The sequence below is a fragment of the Triticum aestivum genome, chromosome 5B, assembly GCF_018294505.1.
Source record: "Triticum aestivum cultivar Chinese Spring chromosome 5B, IWGSC CS RefSeq v2.1, whole genome shotgun sequence".
In the NCBI taxonomy this organism is placed as follows: domain Eukaryota; kingdom Viridiplantae; phylum Streptophyta; class Magnoliopsida; order Poales; family Poaceae; genus Triticum; species Triticum aestivum.
The window spans coordinates 429,816,408-429,840,412 of NC_057807.1; the positions used below are offsets into that span (position 1 = coordinate 429,816,408).

At 43.5% G+C, this 24,005-nt stretch overlaps 1 protein-coding gene across 1 annotated transcript; it reads right to left on the reverse strand.

The window, feature by feature from the left end:
- Positions 1-6,533: 6,533 nt before the first annotated feature.
- Positions 6,534-8,261, reverse strand: LOC123116314 (E3 ubiquitin-protein ligase ATL6). The gene has a single exon (XM_044537289.1). It carries the CDS (start codon positions 8,143-8,145, stop codon positions 6,955-6,957), a length of 1,191 nt encoding a protein of 396 aa, XP_044393224.1. The 5' UTR covers positions 8,146-8,261; the 3' UTR covers positions 6,534-6,954.
- Positions 8,262-24,005: the final 15,744 nt, after the last annotated feature.

Consider the following 24,005-nt stretch of genomic DNA (forward strand, 5'->3'; position numbering starts at 1 on the left):
ACGATCATTGGAGTTTATTAGTGATATTTTTAATATTCCATTTGATTCTGCTGTCAAAACGGTAAGCATGGTGGAAATTAGCGAGAATATAAGTGCAATGGATATCAATCTTTGAGGATTTGGCGCTTTGTCATGAAGGTACCATTATCGGACTTGGTCTACGGTCTAAAAGTGAAAATGAAGAAATTTGTACAAATGCAACCCCCATCGACTCAGCACGCACCCAGCTCGGCCCAAGTGCCATGGGCCTGCTTTGCTGAAAGGACGAAGAGGTGTTCCTAGAACACGATTGAGGCAACAGTAGACCACTGTTCAGTGCGAAACCCATAATTCTCAGCCATTAGATATAGAAGACTAACGGTTAAGATTGACGCTTGAGTTTCATTCAAAACCGGTACACTATATAGTAGTACAGAAAGAAAGATAAGAGTCTATCTATTCGATGGTGCATCGTATGATGCCACAGTAGAAGCTTTCGACGATCACTGGAATTTATTAGTGATGTATATTTTATTTGATTCTGCTGTCAAAACCATGAGCATGGTGGGAATTAGCGTGAATAGAAGTGCAATGGACGTCAATCTTCGAGGATTTTGCGCTTTGTCCCGGAGATACCATTATCGGACCTGGTCGACAGTCTGAAAGTGAAAATGTAGAAGTTTGCACAAATATAATCCCCATCGGCTCAACACGTACTCAGCTCGGCCCAAGAGGCATGTGATTGCTTGCTGAAAGGGCGCAGAGGTGTTTCTAGAACACGGTGGAGGCAACAGTAGGCCAACGTAAACTCTGAATCCCATAATTCTCAGCCACCAGATATAGAAGACTAATGGTTAAGATTGCCGCTTGAGTTCCATTCAAAACTACTACACTATATAGTAGTGGAGTAGATGTTAAGCCCAATAATTCAAACATGTTAGCTACCTCGCTCGAGACTGTATTTGTTAGTTGTGGCCAATTTTTATTTGGCGCTTGTTTTGTCACTTAAATGCCAACTTTTTTTACAACAAACTTAAATGCCAACTGGTACATGGCGCACACCTCCAGCATAAGGATGTTTTCTAGTGGGCAAGCGTAGCCCTTAGAGCAACTCTAGCAGACCCCGCATCCCGCCAGCCACAAAACGCGTTTGCAGTTCACGCAAAACAACTTTTGCAGGTTGGCTTGGGCTGGCACAGATGTAGACCCCCAAACGGATCCTTATGCGGGGTCTGCTCTTTGTGCTACTGCATCCCGCATATCATCAGCCCGCAAATATCAAATACAACATAATTCAACAATCGAAAACAAACTGAATTATTCCAATCAAACATAATACAATAATCATTCGCATTACAAATAATTATTCAAATAACCATAGCAAACGTAAATAGTGCAATACAAAATTTGTCATGAATACAAATACAAATGAATACAAAAATAAGTCACTGTCCAGCCCTTTGCCAATGGTGCTCAATGAGATCTTCCTGAAGTTGAAAGTAGGTGTCTGCATTTTCAATCTCCTTGTATATCTGAAGAAAAGCTCTAATGTGGTTTGGGTCTCTTGCTGGTTTGACACGGCTACCCACATTGTCGTAAAAGAATTCTAAGTTCAATTATCTCTCATCTTCAAGAATCATATTGTGCAGGATAACACAATATGTCATTATGTTCTTCAATGTTTTTTATCCCAAAAACAAGCAGGACCACGGACAATGGCAAGCCTAGATTGCAAAACACCGAATGCTCTTTCAATGTCTTTTCGGGCTGCCTCTTGCACCCTTGCAAATTCACATTGTTTTTTTGGGTTCTTTGATGCTTTTGACAAATGTGCACCAAGGAGGGTATATATCATCTGCAAGATAGTACCCCTTTGTGTATTCCTGCCCGTTGATAGTATAGTTGCAAGCAGGTGCATCACCACTAGCAAGCCTAGCAAACAAATGAGACCGTTGCAACACATTGATATCATTGAGAGTGCCCGGCATACCAAAAAAGTGATGCCAAATCCATAAATCCTCGGATGCTACGGCCTCCAGCACAATTATTGCATCACGAGACTTGCCACAATACATTCCTTGCCAAGCCTTGGGGCAATTTTTCCAATTCCAATGCATACAATCAATGCTACCTAGCATGCCAGGCCAACCTCTCCTCTCATTTGATGCCATCAATTTCTTTGTGTCATCTTCATTGGGTGCCCGAAGATACTCGGGACCAAAGACACGAATGATCACTTTCGCAAATCTATGCACAGACTCAATTGTGCTATCTTCACCAATGCGAAGATACTCATCGGCATAGTCAGCCGGAACGCCATATGCAATCACCCGCATAGCAGAGGAGATTTTTTGATATGCACTAAATCCCTTTAAGCCCGCGACATTTCTTCTTTGAGTAAAATACCAGCAATTTGCCTCGCAAGCTTCAACAATTTTCACAAAGAGGGATCGGCGCATTCGGTACCTTCTCCGGAAGAGGTGCGGAGGATATGTAGGATTCTCCGTGAAATAGTCTTGCATCAACATCTCGTTCCCAAGATGGCGATTCCGAGGAATGCACAAACGACCGACAGTCGATCCTCGCCTCCTCTTCCAGTGCTCGTCTTCATGCTCCTTCACGGAAGGCGCCATGACTAATGTTTGCTGCCGGAAGTTCGCAAGCATGCTCTCAACATCCGAGTCATCCGAATCGGACGAATCGGATAGCAAGAACTTCTCGCACGGGGTCAACTCCATCTACACACACACCGGCGCGTCAATCTACTACGCAGCTCGCAAAAATCACAAAAAAGGAACTAACCGGTGGCGGCTGATCCCGGGCGACGACAAGGGGGTGCGCTCAACGGTGGTCGATCCTGGCGGCGGCGGGGGGGGGGGGCTCTTCTCGCCGGATCCGGGGGGGCGGTGCAGCGGCTCGGCGCGGGAGGGTGTGGGGCGGCCCCGGGGCGTGATTCCGCCCGCAGATATGGCCGGAATCGCCGGAGGCGGGCGGGCGGAAGCAAAGGGCGGGCGGCGGCGGAAGGAGGGGGAAAACGCGCGGCTGAAATGTCCCTCCCGCCAACTGCTTCTCTCCGATGCAGGGCACCGCAGCCGCGAGGGGGAAACCCGCGTTTTCCCGGGTTGGGGCGGAGAATTTGTCGCGCCCCCCAAAAAATTTTGCGGGCCGGGGCGGGATGCTGGATCTGGTCGGGCAGGCTTTCCGGCCCGTACCTGCATTTTGGCGATTATTTTGCGGGTCGGGGGCAGATGCGGGGTCTGCTAGAATTGCTCTTATACAGATGTGTACAAGCGAAGCTTCCATTTCCGAGTAGTTTTTATTATCTTTTCTATTGGTTTTGTTTGGTCTTCTCTTTCGTTTTTCCAATGCATCAACCTTTTCGAAATTTATTTTTTCCAATTCATGATTTTTTTTTTCAAATTTGCAAACCTTTTACAAATTCATGATTATTCAAATATGATAACTTTTTCAAAAAATCTATGATATTTTTCAAATCCATCCTTTAGGAAATTCGCTGATTTTACAAAAAAATGTGATTTTTTCCTAATCTGCATTTTTTCCCAAACTAGCGAACTTTTTCAAATTCATGAATGATTTTTGTATTCATAAAGCTTTTACATAAATTTGTAAAATTCAACGGTTAACAGTGAGTGATGAATGGTCCAATGGTCAACTGACGACCGAGAAAGAAGTTGCAAGCGAGCGAGTTTTTTTGGACAGTCCTAAACGGCGCCCGTTGCGCCCGCTTTGGAGAGCAGCACACTGACCACGAGGACAACGAACGACTTGTGTATATAACTTCTTTCCCTTCTTTTACTCTTTCTCCAGGTCGCGAGAGCCTGGTTTTGGGAAGCTTCTGGAAGTTTCCCAAACTAGTTTTCATTGGTTCGCTAGTCAGTTTTGGGGCGGGTTTTTTTCTTGTTCTTTTTTCATTTTCTTTTCTTTTGTCCTTTCCTTTTTTTTCTTTTCTTAAATGTGTGAACTTTTTTTCAAATTCATGAGTTTTCTTTCAAATTTGATGAAATTTTGTAAAAAATCGATGAACTTTTTCGTCAAATCAATGAACTTCTTTTAAAAATCGATGAACTTTTTTCAAGTTCAATGATTTTTTTTTCAAAATTAATGAACTTCTTAAATTTTGTGAACATTTTTCCAAATTCAATCAAATTTTTTCAAATTAGATGAACTTTTTTTTAAAATTGATGAACTCTTTCAAATTTGCAGAACTTTTTTAAAAATCGATGAACCTTTTTTCAAATTCACGAACATTATTTAAGTGTGTGGGTTTCTTTCAATATTTATGAACACTTTTGAACTCACAATTTTGTTGATTTTTTCGGATTTTTTTCAACGACCGGTCAACTGACCAACTGTCGACCAGTCAACTGAGATCGAGCGAACAACGAAGGCGATCGAGCAAAACAGGCGACCTTGGCCAGCCCAGTTCGCAGGCGCGTGGGCGCTAGGCGTCATCGTTGAGCTGGGCGCTCCTTCGGGTGCCTTTAGAGCTGGTTGCAAGTTCTGCAATTGAAAGGTAAAGACGCGAAGGCGACAATTAGCATTCCAAAAACATTTTTTTAGAGGAAAAGGGCACCGCCCCGGTTCCATTGCACTCAACGAAACCAAGTTATTACTCCCTCCGTTTGGAATTACTTGTCACAAAATGAATAAAAATGGATTTGTCTATAACTAAAATACATTTAGATACATTCATTTTTTGAACGAGTAAATCCGAACGGAGGGAGTATATAGCAACATAATTTTTCAAGCTCAAACTGCTACTAGCTGGTTGGTCTGCTGCCAAAACCAGCGCAGAAGGTAGAAGGAAACTATCCTACAATACTGTTTATTACAGCTAGAGGGCAAAAGAAAAGACACACAGGGGTACAGAGCGAGCAGAACAGCCATCAAATCTTCCAAAAACATGGTTTCATAAAATTTCTAGATTCTTTACTTTTGTGGATTTTGGTTAATTTATTGCGCTTCCGGTTACCAGAATGATCCGCACACCGATCATTAACGCAAGAAACGGAACTGCCTTGGGTACGATGTTTGTTCATATGATTTACGTACGACAAGAGACAGGCCCAGTCTTACAAAGATTGTACGGAATTTGATCGTATGTATAGCAACTCTTCGCAAGAAAACACGTGGAGTCTCCAGTGGTTATATTTTATATTTTAGTTATGTTTTTCAATCACGCTTTTTTTTCAACAAAGGGTGGACTTTATTAGCTCAAAATAAAGCATCAAAAGGATACATAACACAATGAGCACACACCCGGCCTCTGCATAACTAGGATGCACACAGCCAACCCAACACACTCACGCGGAAACATACCCGCAACTAGCAAAGTCATAAGACCAAAAGCTATGTGCGGGCGAGAAAAAAGGAGAAAAAAACAAAACGATCAGATCAGTGATGGACAAACTGCAACTGAGACCATATTCGCACCAACCATTGACACCACATGATGACGAGAAACTTCAATAGTAACGTCTTCACGAAGGAAGCGACACTCAAGCGTCGCCGTCACCGGATCTAACCACAAAGGCCAGAATCTAAGTTGTCACCCTGAAAAATCAGTCCGAGCAAATCCGAGCAATGCCTCCAACAAGATAACGACATAAAAACATCGCCATTGCCAGGTGTAACCACTCGGGTCTGACCTAGGCTTTCGCCCAGGAGCTCGAGACCTGGTGCGTGCAGCACCACCATCCAAGTCACACAAGTGTTGTCGCCACCGCTTTTCCATAATCCCAGTAGTTACAATTGGACCGCCGCCACTCCACAACCTACCCTCCGCGTCAAGTCATCGTCCATAATTTGTATCACACAACTGAAGTCATCAACCAGATCAAGAGATAAAACCTTCCGAACTCTTTTCGATGACCTGCGCAGTCGTCGATCCGTAGGAAGTCGCTGAAGAACAATCTACGAACGCCACCATCTGACCGATCTGATCTAGATCAGCACCACCAACCGAAAAACGTAGCATCGCCGTTCGGCTGGCACACGCCGAAGGCCAGCACATCGCCGCAGCCCCACATGCGCAGCGGAACGACCCTACAGCCACCGTCGACACCTCGCGTCATCCCGGCGTCAGATCCTTGTATTCAATCACGCTTATCTCCACGTAAAATTAATGACATAAAATTAGATGTGCAATGGTTATGACACATCTAGATGTGCTTTAGTAAGATTGTTTGTTTATCTAGACACTCAATGGCTCGTGTGTTTTATTTCCTTGCCTTGTGTTTCAAGCAAACACCATATGTCGCTTTTTGCTTGCAAGGCAGGCCGAGACGGTGGTGTCCCAAGTTGCCAAACCCAAACGTGTCGAACTCTTGCTCATATGCAAATGGAGATATCAACATCAAAATATCCAATGTTGGCACTTCATAGGCCTGATGATAAACCACTGATCAGTCGCATCTGCTGATGCACCGTCTGACGCACTATGCAAAGCAACGCATATATGCTACCCTGCACCAAGAAAAAAAGATAGGATACAATAACTCAACTGTGTGAATATGATATGAAAAACATGTGTGTTTGGATTAGTCCACCGGTTCTTCTCGATGTCACATGATTCTGAAATGCACAAAGCAAAAGGCAAAAGTACAAGCCCATGTGATGATATGATCGACATGCACTAGTCTACTCTCTCTGGAAGAAGATGGCACCATATGCCGAAACCAGATAAAATTGACAAGAATATCTACTTTAATATCTTTTTTGTGTCACCCGCAAAAAAAATCTTTTTGTGAATAATAATATCTCCCTTGATTAACCAAACACCATTTTTATGTACATGTTTCTTTGAAGAAAAGAAAAATGAATGACCTACGTACAAAAGATCCACCACCAAGCAGAGAAATTCCACCGGGACAAACGGAAAGCAACAGCCGTTTCCTTCCCAGCAAGCGGCACGCAAGCACGCACCGTCTGACCACGGCGGACGGCCCCGGTCAACTAAACACGTTGTCCAGCCGCGCACGCCTGGTCGTTGCACTCCACTGACTTGCCGCCGGCGCCGGCCGGCTTCCCGCCCTTGCTCGACCCGTCCGACTCGGCCCTCCGTGTCGACCTCGACCCCCACGCCGCGGAGAAGGTCCGCGACAGGAACGACGGCCACCGCCCGGACTGGCCCAGCCGCACGCTCCTCCCGCCGCGGCTGCTGCCGTCGCCGCCGCCGGCGCCTAGTCGGAGGGCGCGGCGCATGCTGCCCTGGCGGCCGGCGGTGAACGCGACGAGGCTCTTCGTCCGCCGGAGCTTGCCGGCCGCGACGACCTCCCGGAGCACGCTCTCCGGCAGCCGCAGCGTGAACCTCTCGGCGCCGGCGCTGGCGCCCGTGCTGGCTCGCGTGGCGAGCGAGTGGCCTGTCGAGTGCGAGCGCGGGAAGCGCGCGGGCCCGCGGCTGGACTTGGACCGCAGCGCGCGCTTCAGGCTGCCGATGCGCGTCAGCTCGTCCGTCTCCTCCCGTATGATCCTCTCGTCCTCGCTCTCCTCCACGTCGATGACGACGGCGTGCGCCGCCTCCGTCTCAGACGCTGGTAATTCCTGCGGCTGGGGGGCGGGATGGACGCTCGACAGCTCGGCCGGCTGATCGCCGGCGGCCGGAGCGCCGGTGTCGGCATCGGGGACGAGGTTGGCGCGGCAGACCGGGCACGTCACGTGGGACGCGAGCCAGGTGTCGATGCAGTCCGGGTGGAAGACGTGGGAGCACTTGGGCAGCAGGCGGAGCGTCTCGTCGTCGTCGAACTCGCTGATGCACACGGCGCACTCGAGCGCGCCCTTGACAGCCTTGTGCTCCTTGACGTCGGCGTACGCCATGGTGGGGAAGGTCTCGAGGACGGCCGGGTCGAGCCCGCGCTGCTGCCGCCGCGAGCGTGCGGCCGCGGCGCCGACGGGGAGCGTGGTGGCCGAGTAGGGGCTGTCGCCGTAGCAGTGGCGGATGTAGACGGAGAAGAAGCCGAGGAAGAAGAAGGCGGCGATGAGGACGACGATGACGATGGCCATGGACGGGCTGAAGTTGGTCGTGTAGTACGGCCCGCCCGGCGGAGGCGGGTTCTGGTTCTGCTGCGCCGCCCCGAAGTCTGCCACGGCGAGCATGATCAGGAAGAGGAGCAGGAGGCGGCCACTGGCGCAGCGTGCCGGCCCCATCGATCTACTACCGTTGAGTGGCGCTGATGATCGATCGAGCGGAGGGGAACTGAACGCTTTATGGGACAATTGGAGTTGTGAAATGGGAGGTCCGGCAAACGGTGCGGAGTGGAGCGCGTTTATATACGGACTTACGGAGGAGGAAGGGGTCGATGACGGCCGTTTTTTTTTTCTTGAGTACACTGTACTACTAATGTTGTGGGTGTGTGAAGAGGGAAAGCTGCGGAATTGCTAGGTCCACCGCAAATTCATTGCTGCACCTAGCAAATGGAGTGCTGGTTTTGAGTGTCTCTGCATCTTTTTACGAGTATTTTTTTTTAATAGTGCCAATTTCACACTTTCATGCGGGAGTCGTATGCTTTGGTCAAATAACACAATTAAGTGTACAGCTTTGCACGGGGGCACAGTGACCACACCTGGTTTCCTAAAGCAAAGCCCATGTTTGTAACCTTATTAGTTTTATGAACCTTCCTAACTACTCCTACTTTACATGCTATTTTACAAGAAAAAAAAAACTGAATGCATAATCATAAGCCGGACCCAAGGTTCATGGTTGTGGGCACCACAAGCCACATGCTTGTTTTATATTTCAATATATATTTTTCCAAAAAAAAATGATCCAGATATATTCAAAATTCAACAGAAGTACGAAGCACCCCACCCTCGCTCCCCTATCAAAGTAGTATAAAAATTACAACAAAATTCTGAGACCACCGAACGACCACTGCCGCCATCGAAACGAGTCACCGGCGTGCGACCGCTCACCTGTCGGAGCCAGCTGCCCTGAGGAATATTGACCTAGATAATATTTATTATCCCACTGAAATTAGAAATGTGCCTACTTCTCAATAAAAAGAAGACGTCCCTACGAAAATAGATGCATACAGCACAATACACCAAGGAAATACAGTGAGATAACGTGAATAGACCACTCAAACTACAGTATCTTTTTTTAAAATAAGATACATATTTTCATCATGTTGAATGCCGATCCTGGTGTTGGTCATTGAAAATACCACCTCTATTAAACAGGTCTCGAAAGCAAAAACGAAGAAGTCCCTTCAAAGGTAATGAATGAATGCTAGTAGTACATGGCCGGCATGTTGGTGCACTGCACGCAGACGGAGACAGATCCATGGCGAGTGTAGTAGGTCGGGCAGAGAACCGAATCTGGTGGCCGAGTGCGACCACCGAAGGAACGCTGGAGATGCCGGGTTCAGAGCGAGAGCACGTGTCCGGCTGCCGAACCCGTCGCAGGCGCGAGATTAATCGATTAATTATGCTTGTCTTTGGCTTCCTTAACTACCCGACTCCTCTGTGCTTTCCGTTCATTTTCCCTGCTCTGCGTGCGAAGCTGACTTCACTAACGGGACCGGTCATTAGGCGGCTCTAATCCAAGTCAAATCTGATATCCCAGAGTTAGGTTCTTGGGGTGTTTGACAAGCAAATCGACCGTGAAGGAGAGAAGGATGTTTTTGTATGTGGTCTCTGTCATGACCATTCAACTGCATGGTTTTGACATTTGGTTTTTCGACGTTGAGTTTTGCAGTGAAAGCGCCCGTGTGGGTATATTTACCAATGATCAGATACCATACGCTGTGGATGAGGTGGGTAGCTGGGACTTTTGAGTTACAAACGTCTCCATTGCGTACTGTAAAAAGAGGGGATTGTGTAAATCATACACTGTAAATGCAGGTTGATTTGCCTTTCCGCGTGCACCATGCCGATCGATCGCTGTATGGTATGGAGTACCGTGTGCACAGTGCATTATCCTACCACACCAGACACAGACAGTTTACAGACGCTGGGAACAATAATGCACTTTTTTATCCGCGGCAAGAGAATTCGTGTGCTTGAACTCGTCAAGCTTGGCTCATCCTTTAATCGAGTTTTGTATCTGGAAAACGCGGAGAGACAAGAACGCCGATTAATCTAGCTTGATAGTACGTTGGAGATATCTCCAAGGTCAAGGCGGCATATGGCTGATGAGGCGCGTGCGACGGAGGAAGGGGAGGCGGGTTCTAGAAAGGACCGGGACCTGATTGGCCGGCCGGGGTCGCTAACCTACTTTCTTATTGGGAGATGGGGCGGGCACGGACCAGACTCTTCCGCCGGGACCCGGTCGGGCGGAAATTCGCGAGGGAGGTTGGGGCCAGTCGTCACGGCGTTGCTGGCGGCTGCTAACCGCCCGGGCGCGCGCGTGACGCGTGTGCCGCTGCGGCCGCCGGGCGAGCCGCGTGCTCCGTCGTACGCGCGCGCATGGCAACTCTGTGCGCGGCTTCGCCGGGTTCCACGTACGTGTACCCGTGCGGTGCAACAACGTCGGGAGTAGTTATCGGTCATGCAACAACGTCGCCCGTGTTCGGTGCGGCGGTGCTGCTGCTCCCGGCCGGAGTCCTGGTGGATTACGTTTCTGGACGTTCATTGTCGGTGTTGTTGGTTCCTACTGCGGCTGCAAAAAAAACTCGAGGTTCGTGAACCGTTCAAGATTGACTCGTATTTTAGCTTGACTCAAGATCGAGTCCAAAAAAAATGAGCTGAATATAAACATTTTATGTAGCTCGATTAAGAAACGAATCGATTTTGAGTCAACATTGGTTCGCTCAATTTTAGCTTGATAGCTCGATATTATATAAGTATATTAAATAACTTTCATATCTATTGTCAAGAATTAGGATCATTTATTTCCGTATATGTTCCGTACGATTTTTATCTTCACTTTACCTACTAGCAAACATGGAAATTAAGCACGGACATAATTTATTCTCAATACGTGGGTAACCATGTGTTCAATATTTTGTTATTTTGGTCAATGTTTGAGAGCTGGCGCACCTTCATCGCCTTCTATTCATAATTACTTGTCATTAAATACTAGTCTTCACTTGAGAAAGAATAAGTCGAATTTATAGAGATTTTTTTTGTGTTGTGACCTATCTTGCTTTAAAATTTTCTTTAAAATAATTTTAAAAACCATCTTATTTAGCTCGAAACTAGCTCGAGATCGTTACAAGCTGAGCATGAGCCACTTTCTGCAGCTCGACCTTAAGCTTCGCACATTTTAAGCTCGCTCGAATTTTAGTATAAGTTGAGCTGAGCCTAAGCCAACTCGCTCGAACTCGACTTGTTTGCAGCCCTAGCTCCCACATCCTTTGTGGACAGAACGGGATAGTCCTAGTCGAGCATGTATAATAACAGTCCTAATAGCACAATTTTGGAATTATTGGGATGGAAGCTTCGGCAGAACCCCAATAATGGATCCGGCTTGCCTGCTCCATTCCCATGCTCCCATCCGTGCTCCCACCTGATCCTATGGCTGTCTTTTTTCTTTTTCCTTTCTAATATAACCATCTTCCCCTCTGATTTTAAGGGGGTGAGGCCGGGCCTTATTTTGGTCCAATCAAATCAAGCCACGTATGCGGGAACACGGATGGGCGCACGTGAGGGGATCAGGCAAGTCTCGTCCCCCAATAATCTCATCCCCAATAACCAACTTGGTATACAAGAGCCACTTGTCAACCGGCCGACGATAGCATAACGCTACTCTGGGTAGGGCCATGGTCGTTGGCGGTGCGCTGACGTGGCGTGCATTGGGAGAGGTTAAACATCCTACATTTACGGAAGATGGATCTTTTATCACCAAGAAAATTCAAAAATATTCAGTGACTCGCGGTTCTTGGGAATGTCACGCGGACGACGCAATATGTGATATTGGATGTTGGCGCATGAATCTCTGTGCGGGTGCGTCGTCACATCGTCATTTGTCAATTGCCGAATGGCAACCGCGCGAATGATCGTCACCACTTCGTACCCATGTCTCGTCGCCCCGCTTTTACTCTCGCACATTTTCCTTTTTTCCTCTTCATCTCCGCTTGCTTCGGTGCTTTCTATCTCCCTCGCCAATTCACTCGATATCGCTCGCTCGTCGGCGACTGCATTCCACCTTCCTGTCGCACCCATGTTCAAACTTCGAGGTATGTTGTTCGACCGCCTCCGCCACGAGCTCGGCTCCCCGCACTGTCACCTCTGGATCCGCCGCCTGAGTGTCTCTGCCCCGCACACACTACCCAGAGTAGTCGGCTCGATTCTCCCACGCCGGCATATCTTGTATCTTGCGCTCCATGGTTCGGCGCTCGGGCGAGGCTCCTATGCCAGCAAGCCATAAGGGGGAGGGAGGAGGCCTGGCTCAAGGCGGAACAGGGGCCATGCAGAACACCTCCCACCCGCATCACCCCCAACTTTCGTCATAGTTGCTCGTCGTTGCCGCCGTTTTCTCTCCTGCGACAGTGCTTGTTTTTGTCGTCATTGCAACTACTCCCTCTATCCGCACGGGCAGTCATAGGGAAGCAGTGTTGCACAACGAACTACACACCAACATCGATGAGGTTACGAATCGCGCTCCGATGAGCTATTTCAGATCTTCCTCCCTTTCCCACGATTGTTTTGACCAAACTAGATGGGGATTTCGGGAGGTGTGTGGGGTCGAATTAGGAGGGACTCGGGCTAGTGACTGCTACTCGATGGAAAATTGGCTAAAGTTTGCAATGTGTTTTATTGGGCAAACTGGCTATACTTTGCCACGTATATCCCTCAATTTTCTACAGGTTTGCATTTCTTTTGTCCTTGAATTGTTTTGTAAAATGCTATCTCAAAGATGGCTAATTTGTAAAAATGTTTGTACTAGTTCATGGCAATTTTAATGAAAAAAAACCTTCTCTAAAACATACTAACTTTTAAAGATTTTTTTTGCTCTCTACATTATGGCAATTTTCTAATCCTGACAACTTAAGGATTTTTTTTCATATAAACATGGAAACTTTTTAACTTGCTTTCTATTGGTCCTACCGCATTTTTATTACAATTTTCAGTTTTGTACAACGTGGAAAATTTAATATATTTTTTCAGTCACATGGCAAATTTAGGATATTTTGTGTTCTACGTCATGGAAAATTTAAACAGTTGTTTATATGGTCACATGACAAAATGTTGGGTTTTTGATCCTATAAGCATGGCAATATTTTGAATATGCTTTGTGCATGTCACATGGCACTTTTAGAAATTTTTATTTTGTACAACATGGCCAATTTACAAAAAATATTGTTCAGTCACAAGGCAGAATTAGAAAATTGTGTGTCCCAAATAATGGCACATTTTACAGAAATATTGTAATGGTCACATGGCAAATATAGGATATTTGTTCTATAATACATGACAAATTTTGATAATGGTTTTTACTAGAACATAGGACCCTGAAAAGGTAACAAACACATGCCTAGAACATTATAAGCGAATGAAAAAAGAAAAAAAAATACATAAAAAAGAGCTTTGCTGAGGTTGATAACTATGAGCTCGGTATGGGCAAGCTTTCCCAAGTGCCCATGATTTAAGGCTCAGGGAAGCTTTGACCTAAATCATGTATGAGCATTTTATTTTTGTGTTTTATTGTTTCTCATTTGATTCTTTATTTGATTGTCCTATCCAGCAACATTTTCTAGTTTTTTATTTGTTTCATATTAGTTTCTCTTGATTGTTTATTTCTTTCTTTCATATTTTTCTTTCTTTGTTTTATTTTTCTATGACCCTTTGAACCCATGAGGAGAGCAAGATGGGAAGAACCATACTCTTAAAATTCGGAAGGTGAGCTGCGAATAAGCATGTATCCTCGATCTGCGGAATGTAGGTTGTGAATAAGCACATATCCTCAATCTGCGGAATGTGAGGTTCAAATGAGCTTGTATCCTCAATGTGCAGGCAACTCCAAACCAAACTGAAATAGGCCACCATCGCCGGCGAGCTCGAGTTGTGAAAATGACGTCTCCTGCCAGTGTAGTCACTCGACCAACCCCCCTCTCTCGGCTCGCCGCTCAACTTGTGTTTTGTTTCTATTTTCTTCGCTTCCTTGTTCATCGTACGTGGGTTTTCTTCCTTGAACAAGGGTGGTAGAAGCGCTGGACATTCGCCGGTGGTGGAGGGCGGAGGGATCCATAGACGACCCCTAGAATGCGAGGTCAATGTCAGAGAGCACCGCCTGCCCCCTCCCCCCCCCCCACACACTAAGGAGCAAGACGTTCTCTGGCTGGAGGTTGCGGTACATGAGGCCGTGCACGTGGAAACATCAGAAAAGAGAGGGAAGGTGAGGCGATCTTAAGAGTGTGCATTAGCGGTTGGGGAGGGTGTGGTGCTTCCATGGCGGCGAGAGTGAGGGGACGGAGGAAAAGCGCAATTGTTTGGAGCTTACCATTTGAGCTCGCGTGCTTAGTGCTTCCATGGTACTTAGCTCTGTTGTATGCAGAGCATGCTGACAAAATCTACACACGAAATTTGATGACTAGTGTGGTTCAAATGCCACCCAAGATCACATGACCTTAGCAAGTTTGACTTTCTTACAGCATTTCACGGCAGGCTCATAGAAACCCCGATTTTAATTTAACATGCACTTTTTCTTTGTTTGTTTTATTTTTCTATGACCATTTGCAGGGGGGTAGGTTTTCTGATTATTCTCGCTCGATTGTCACATGTCCGCATGTCTTTGTTTTCTTTTATTTGCTTCATAGTAGTTTTTTTAATTGCTTGTTTGTTTCCATTCTACTTCTCTATTTTTTTGTTCTTTCCACTATGAGCTAATAAGGGAAGGGGTTTAGGTCTATTCTCACTCGATTTCACATGTCTGCCTCTCCAAAGGGCCCTACAATATCTTCTCATAACTTTTTGTCAAAAGTTATAGATACACATATAATCATATAAACCATTGCATGCATAGATATATATAACAATTATAAGGCATACAACCAAATAACAATGTGAAAACTAGGGTATTGACAAGACAGACCAAATTAAGACTAGCAAAGTACCCAACATGTCCATCCTCTCGCTCTGGCTCTAGTGCTAGGACCGGGTTCGGCGCAAGTCAAGGTGATTGTGGTTTCAGATGCTTCTCCAACATGTCCACCCTCTTCAGCATCCTAACTGCCTCCTTATCCTTAGCTAGAAGCAGTGTATCTCTCAAGGTGAGATTCTCCTTCAGCTTGTTGCTCTCACCATCCAACTTCTACTTCTCCATCTTCATTTTCTCAACCTCTGCCCTCAGCATCTCAGCTTCATCTTTCCATTCGGCCCCCTGAATCTCCGTGTTTCACAGCCTTCATAGCACAATTTTGGAATTATTGGGATGGAAGCTTCGGCAGAACCCCAATAATCTCATCCCCAACAACCAACCTGATCTACAAGACCCTCTTGTCAACCGGTTGACGATAGCATAACGCTACTCTGGGTAGGGTGATGGTCGTGTGGCGGCACACTGACGTGGCATGCATCGGGAGAGGTTAAACATCCTACATTTAGGGGAAGGTGGATCTTTTATCACCAAGAAAACATGAAAATGTTCAATGACTAACGGTTCTTGAAAACGTCATGAGGGCGATGCAATATGTGCTATTGGATGTTGGCACATGAATGTCTGTGGAGACGCATCGCCACATCGTCCTTTGTCAACTGCCGAATGGCGCGCGCGCGAATGATCGTCACCACTTTGTACCCATGTCTCATCGCCCCGCTTTTACTCTCTCACATTTTACATTTTTTTCCTTTTCATCTCCGCTTGCTTCGGTGCTTTCTATCTCCACCGCCAATTCACTCGATATCACTCGCTCATCGACGGTTGCATTCCACCTTCCTGTTGCGCCCCTGTTCAAACTTCGAGGTATGTTGTTCGACCGCCTCTGCCACGAGCTCGACTCCCCGCGTTGCCACCTTTGGCTCCGTCGCCCGATGGTCTCTGCCCTGCACTCACTACCTCCGTATCCAACTCGGCTCTCCCACACCACCACATCTCATATCTTGCGCTCCATGGTTTGGTGCTTGGGCAAGGCTCCTATGCCAGCAAGCCACAAGGGGGAGGGAGGAGGCCTGGCTCAAGGCGGGGCGGGGGCCATGCCGAACACCTCCCACCCACATCACCCTAAACTTCCGCCATAGTTGCTCGTTGTTGCCGCTGTTTTCTCTCCCGCGACAGTGCCTGTTTTCATCGTCACTGCAACTACTCCCTCTCTCCGCATGAGCAGTCGTAGGGAATCAGTGTTGCAGGACGAACTACACACCAACATCAACGAGGTACGAATCGCGCTCTAGTGAGCTGTTTTAGATCTTCCTCCATTTCCCATGATTGTTTTGACCGAACTAGATGGGGATTTCGGGAGGTGCATGGGGTCGAATTAGGAGGGACTCGGGCAATTTTAAAGAGAAAAATCTTTTATAAAACATACTATCTTTTTAAGATTTGTTTTGCTCTCTATATTATGGAAATTTTCTAATCTTGACAACTTAAGGATTTTTTCCATTGGTCCTACTGCATTTTTGATAATGTTCATCTTTCTACAACATGGCAAATTTAATATATTTTTGTTCAGTCACATGGCAAATTTTTAGGATATTTTATGTTTTTATATCATGGAAAATATAAAAAATTGTTTATATGGTCACATGACAAAATGTTGGGTTTTTAGTCCTATAAACATGGCAATATTTTGAATATGTCTTCTGTATACCACACGACACTTTTAGAAAAAAATATTTTGTACAACATGGCCAATTTAGAAAAAAAAATTGTCCAGTCACATGGCAGAATTAGAAAATTGTGTGTACCAAATAATGGCACATTTTACGGAAATATTGTAATGGTCACATGGCAAATATAGGATATTTGTTCTATAATACATGACAAATTTTGATAATGTTCTCTACTAGAACATAGAACCTTGAAAAGGCAACAAACACATGCCTAGAACATTATAAGCGATATAAAATACATAAAAATGAGCTTTGTCGAGGTTGATAACTATGAGCTCGGCATAGACAAGCTTTCCCGAGTGCCTGTGATTTAACGCTCGGGGGGAAGCATTGACCTAAATCATGTATGAGCATTTTATTTTTGTGTTTTTTCATTTCTTATATTATTCTTTAATTGATTGCCCTACCAAACAACATTTTTTGGTTTATTATTTGTTTCATATTAGTTTCTCTCAATTGTTTCTTTCTTTCTTTCATATTTTTCTTTCTTTGTTTTATTTTTCTATGACCCCTTGAACCCGTGAGGAGAGCAAGATGGGAAGAACCCTACTCTTAAAATTCAGAAGGTGACCTGCGAATAAGCATATCTATCCTCGATCCGCGGAATGTGATTTGTGAATAAGCATGTATCCTCGATCTGCAGAATGTGAGGTTCGAATAAGATTGTATCCTCGATGTGCGGGCAACTTCAAACCAAACTAAAACAGGACAGCTTCGTCGGCGAGCTCGAGTTGTGAAAATGATGTCTCCTGCTAGTGTAGTCACCCGAGCTAGAGCCCCCCCTCTCTCGGCTCGCCGCTCAACTTGAGGTTTGTTTCTATTTTCTTTGCTTTATTGTTCATAGTACGTGGGTTTTCTTCCTTGATTAAGGGTGGCAGAAGCGCTGGACACTCGCCAGTGGTGGAGGACGGAGGGATCCATAACGACCATTGGAGTACGAGGTCAATGTCAAAGAGCACGGTGTGCCCCTCACTCCCCCCACACACACTAAGGAGCGAGACGTTCTCTGGATGGAGATTGCGGTACATGAGGTTGTGCACATGGAAATACCAGAAAAGAGAGGGTGAGGCGGTCTTAAGAATGTCCATTAGCGGTCGGGGAGGGTGTGGTGCTTCCATGGCGACGAGAGTGAGGGGACGGAGGAAGGACGCAATTGTTTTGGACCTTACCATTTGAGCTCGCGTGTTAGTGCTTCGATGCTACTCTGCTCTATTGTATGAAGAGCATGCTAACAAAATTTGTACACAAAATTTGATGACTAGCATAGTTCAAATGCCATCCAAGATCACACGACATTAGCAAGTTTGACTTTCTTATAGCATTTCGTGGCAGGAGCATCGAAACCCCGATTTTAACTTAACATAAAAATCTTTTTCTATGACCATTTTTAAAAGGGGACGGGGGTAGAGTTTCTGATTATTCTCGCTCAGTTTCACACGACCATATATCTTTGTTTTCTTTTATTTGTATCTTGATAGTTTCTTTAATTGCTTGTTTGTTTCCATTCTGCTTCTCTTTTATTTATTTTTATTTTTTCGCTATGAGCCAATAAGGGAAGGGGTTTAGGTCTCTTCTCACTCGATTTCACGTGTATGCTTCTCCGAAGGGCCCCACAATATCTTCTCGTAACTTCTGTTATTTTGTGTGTAGGTGTTGTTCATGAGGTATTGCGTAGTTTTCCTACTGGATTGATAACCTTAGTTCTTAACTAAGGGAAATACATATCTATAATGTACTGCATCAACCTCTCCTCTTCAAGGAAATCTCAACGCAGCTCACAAGTAGCAGGCAGAATTTCTGGCGCCGTTGCCGGGGAGACAACACCAACACCTATCACGTACCATAGCATAAACTTCCATCTCCTTGCATTTACTTTTATTTGCCATTTTCCTCTTGTTTTCATCTTCCCCACATCTAAAATATTTTCACAAAAAACAAAAATATTTTTTGTTTGCCTTTTTTTGGTTGTTTGCTTGCTTAGTCACGATGTCTCAAGAAAATACCAAGTTATGTGACTTTTCCAATACTAATAATAATGATTTTATTAGTACTCCAATTTCTCCTCCCACCACTAGTGCGGAGTTGTGTGATATTAATGCCGCTTTGATAAATCTTGTTATGAAAGAACAATTTTCCGGTAGTCCTAATGAAGAAGTTGCATCCCATTTTAATATTTTCGTTGAATTGTGTGATATGCAAAAGAAAAAAGATGTGCATAATGATATTTTAAAAAAAGAATTTCCGTTCTCACTACGATATCACAGTAAAACTTGGTTTCATTCTTGCCATGAAATAGTATTGATTCTTGAGATAAGTGTAAGGATGTTTTTATTGCCAAGTATTTTCCTCCCGTGAAAATTATTTCTCTTAGAAATCAAATTATGAATTTTAAGCAACTTGAGCATGGACATAATACCCAATCTTGGGAGAGGATGAAATTAATGATAACAAATTGGCCTACTCATGGCTTCGGTTTGTAGATGATCATACAAACAATTTATGCAGGATTGAACTTTGTTTCTAGAAATCTTTTAGATTCCGCCGCGGGAGGTACCTCTATGGAAATCACACCAAGAGAAGCTACAAAATTACTTGATAATATTACGTCAAATTATTCAAAATGGCATACTGACTACTAGTAAAATAAATTAATTCTATTGAAGAAATTAATACTTTGAGTGATAAAGTAGATGCACTTATGAAAATGGTTGCTCGTAAAAGTGCTCATATTGATCCTAATGATGTGCTAATGTCTACATGATTGGGCAAAATAATGATCCCATAGATGTGAATTTTGTCTCGCGAAACAACTTCAATAGTAATGCTTATAGAGGTAATTTTAATCCTAGCCCGTTTCTTGGAAATTCGTCTAATAATTATGGCAATTGCTATGGCAATAATAGTAATAATAATAATAATAATAATAATAATAATAATAATAATAGGATGCCCTCTGATCTTGAAAGTAATATTAAAGAATTTATAAATTCTCAAAAGGTTTTCAATACTACGATAGAGGAAAAGGTGAGTAAAATTGATGATATGTCTAGGAACATGGATATATAGCTCATGATGTGGAAAATCTCAAAACTAAAAATTTGCCACCCAAGCTTGATATTAGTGAGTATTTAAAGTTCTCTAAGTTTCCATTGATGAAAATAAAGAAAGAACCGCTAGATCGTTGTCATGATGAAGATATTAAAAGTATTGTTGTTTCACCCATTGAATCTTTGTTTAGCAATATAAAACTTGATGAAAAGGGGATTGAAGATTAGTCAGATTTAGCTAGAAGACGTTCCCATTATTCGGAGGGTGAAAATCTTAATGGAAAAATTGATAAAAGTGGGTTTGAAGAGGTCAAACCTTTATATAGTGATGTGCCCATTGCTTTGGATTTCAGGGATTTTAATTATGATAGTTTTTCTTTAATTGAGTGTATTTCCTTGTTGCAATCCATGCTAAATTCATCCATGGCTTATGGACAAAATAAGGTTTTTACTAAACATATTGTAGAAGCTATGATGAAAGCTTCTAAAGAAAAGCTAGAATTAGAGGTTTCAATACCTAGGAAATTATATGATGAGTGGGAACCTACTATTAACATTAAAATTAAATTTTATGAGTGTAATGCTTTGTGTGATTTGGGTGCTAGCGTTTCCACAATGCCAAAATCTTGATGTGATGTGCTAGGATTTACCAATATGGATGAATGTTCTCTTAATTTGTACTTAGCGGATTCCACTATTAAGAAACCTTTGGGTAGAATAAATGATGTTCTTATTCCTGTAAATAGGAATTATGTGCCCGTTGATTTCATTGTGCTTGATATTATTTGCAATTCGTCGTGTCCCATAATACTTGGTAGGCCTTTCCTACGAACCATATGTGCTATTATTATATGAAAGAAGGCAATATAAGATTTCTATTCCCATTAAATAAAGGAATGGAACACTTCCCTAGAAAGAAAATTAAGCCACCATATGAATCTATTATGAGGGCCACCTATGGAATTAATTTGAAGGATGTCAACACTTGAAACTATGCATTACGCCTAGCTAGGGGCGTAAAACAATAGCGCTTGTTGGGAGGAAACCCAATAGCTATCTTCATTTTCTTGTTTCTTTCCTGTTTTTTCTGTGTGCACACAATTATGGTTGTGTTTTTGTGTTTAAATTAGTGTTTGTGCCAAGTAAAGCCTTTGGGATGATTTGGATGATAGTTGATTTGATTCTGTGACAAAACAGAAACTTTTAAGCCAAGTAGCAGAACTGTTTAGATTCACTCGAACGTTATAAATTTCTGAACTTTTTAAACATATTTCTAAACAAATTTCCCACGTTATGCTAATTTTTTTAGATTTTTTGGAGTTACATAAGCATGGTCATGTTCAGATCATTACAAACAGTTCTGTTTTGACAGATTCTGTTTTCATTGCATTGTTTGCCTATTTTAATGAACCTATGGATTCTATCGGGGGGTATAAGTCATGGTGAAGTTATAATATAGTAGGTATTATGCAATAATAAATATGAATGGGTTTACAACAGTACCTAAAGGTTATGATTTGCTTGTTATACTAACGGATCTCATGAGTTTTTTGTTGAATTTTGTGTGTTGAAGTTTTCAAGTTTTGAGTGAGATCATGATGGATGAAGGAATAGGGAGTGGCAAGACCCTAATCTTGGGGATGCACGAGGCACCCCAAGGTAATATTCAAGGACACCCAAGACTCTAAGCTTGGGGATGCCCCAGATGGCATCCCCTCTTTCTTCTTCCAACCATCAGTAAATTACTTGGAGCTATATTTTTATTCATCACATGATATGAGTTTTGCTTGGAGCGTCGTGTATTATATGAGTCTTTGCTTTGTTTGCTTTTTAGTTTGCCACAATCGTCTTTGCTGGACACACCTTTTTGAGAGGGACACACATTATTCGTGATTTGTTAGAATACTCTATGTGCTTCACTTATATCTTTTGAGCTAGGCAGTTGCTCTAGTATTTCACTTATATCTTTTAGGGCACGACGGTGGTTATGTTTTAAAGAAATGGTTGCACTCTCATGCTTCACTTATATTATTCTGAGAGTTTGATAAATAGTAATTGCAATTAGCACGGGTTATGAAGTTGGTCCTAATATAATAGGTATTCAAGAGGGATATAATAAAAACTTTCATGTAGATCACTGAATATGATAAGTTTGATTCCTTGCAATAGTTTTGCGATATAAAGATGGTAATATGGGGGAGGTACTAGTGAATGATTGTGGTTTAGTAAGAATATTGGTTTTAAGGTTTGTGATTCCCAAAGCATGCACGTATGGTCTCTAGTTATGCTAAGAAGTTGGAACACAATTTATTATTGAGTGTCTTCCTTTGCGTGAAGGTCGGGGGCGCGCGAAGGTTAACTCCTACCACCACCCCCTAGGGGCATGCGTAGTAGTACTTTGCTTTAAGGGGTAATAAATTTTTGCAATAAGTATGTGAGTTCTTTATGACTAATGTGAGTCCATGGATTATACACACTCTCGCCTTTCCACCATTTGCTAGCCTCTCCGGTACCGTGCATTGCCCTTTCTCACCTCGAGTGTGGTGCAAACTTTGTCGGTGCATCCAAACCCCATGATATGATACGCTCTATCACACATAAGCATCCTTATATCTTCCAAAACAGCCATCATACCTACCTATTATGGAATTTCCATAGTCATCCTAAGATATATTGCCATGCAACTTCTACCGTTCTGTTTTTATGATACACATCATCATTGTCATATTGCTTTGCATGATCATATAGCTGACATAGTATTTGTGGCTCAGCCATCGTTCATCATTTTTTATACATATTACGCTAGGTCATTGCACATCCTGGTACACCGCCAGAGGCATTCATATAGAGTCATATTTTGTTCTAGTACCAATTTGTAATTTTGGGTTGTAAGTATACAGAAGTGTAATGATCATCATTATTCATTATTAGAGTGTTGTCCCAAGTGAGGAAAGGGTGATGGAGACTATGATTCTCCCACAAGTCAGGATGAGGAACCAGACGAAATTAAAAAAGAGAGGCCAAAAAGAGTCCAACAGAAAGAAGAAGAAAATGAGAGAAAAGAGAAGGGGCAATGTTACTACCCTTTCCACACTTGTGCTTCAAAGTAGCACCATGTCTTTCATACATTGAGTCTCCTATTCTTTCATTTTCATATAACTAGTGGGAATTTTTCATTATAGAACTTGTCTTGTATATTCCAATGATTTGCTTCCTCAAATGCCCGAGGTCTTCATGAGCAAGCAAGTTGGATGCACACCCACTTAGTTTTCTTTTCTGAGCTTTCATACACTTATAGCTCTTAGTGCATCCATTGGATGGCAATCCCTACTCCTTGCATTGACATCAATTGATGGACATTTCCATAGCCCATTGATTAGCCTCGTCGATGTGAGATTTTCTCCTTTTCTTGTCTTCTCCATATTATCTCTACCATCGTACTTTATTACACCCATAGTGCTATATCCATGGCTTGTTCTCATGTATTGCGTGGGGGTTGAAAAAGCTAAAGCGCGTTAAAAAGTTTGAACCAATTGCTTGGCTTGTCATCGGGGTTGTGCATGATAAATACTTTGGGTTAAGAACATGGAGCATGACAAGGCTATATGATTTTGTAGGGATAACGTTCTTTAGCATTAACATTTTGAAAGGCATGATTGTTTGTTGGTATGCGTGAGTATTGATAATTTTATATCAAACTGTAGACTATTGCTTTGAATCATCCGGGTCTTAATATTCATGCCACAAAAGAGATTACATGATGAATACGATAGGTAGCATTCCCCATAAAAAAATCTATTTTTATCATTTACCTACTCAAGGATGAGTAGGAATTAAACTTGGGGATGGTGATACGTCTCCAACGTATCTATAATTTTTATTGTTCCATGCTATTATAGTATAAATCTTGGATGTTTATTATGCAATTACATGCAATTATATATCATTTTTGGACCAACCTATTAACCTATTGCCCAGTGCGAGTTGTTGTTTTTTTGCTTGTTTTTGGCTTTTCGGAAAATCAGTACCAAATGGAGTCCAAACGCTACAAAAATTTTTGACGATTTTTTCTGGACCAGAATGAACCCTAGAAGCTTTGGGAGAATACCTGAAGGGCCACGAGGCAGCGACAAGCCTGCCAGGCGCGCCCCTCAGGCTTTTGGGCCCCTCATGGCACCTCTTGAGCTAATTCCAGCTCTATAAATTCCCAAATATTCCCAATACACATCAGAGAGCCACCCAAAATACTTT

Excerpts from the sequence above, each read along its gene's own strand:
- LOC123116314 (XM_044537289.1), bottom strand. The coding sequence starts at position 8,145 with ATGGGGCCGGCACGCTGCGCCAGTGGCCGCCTCCTGCTCCTCTTCCTG.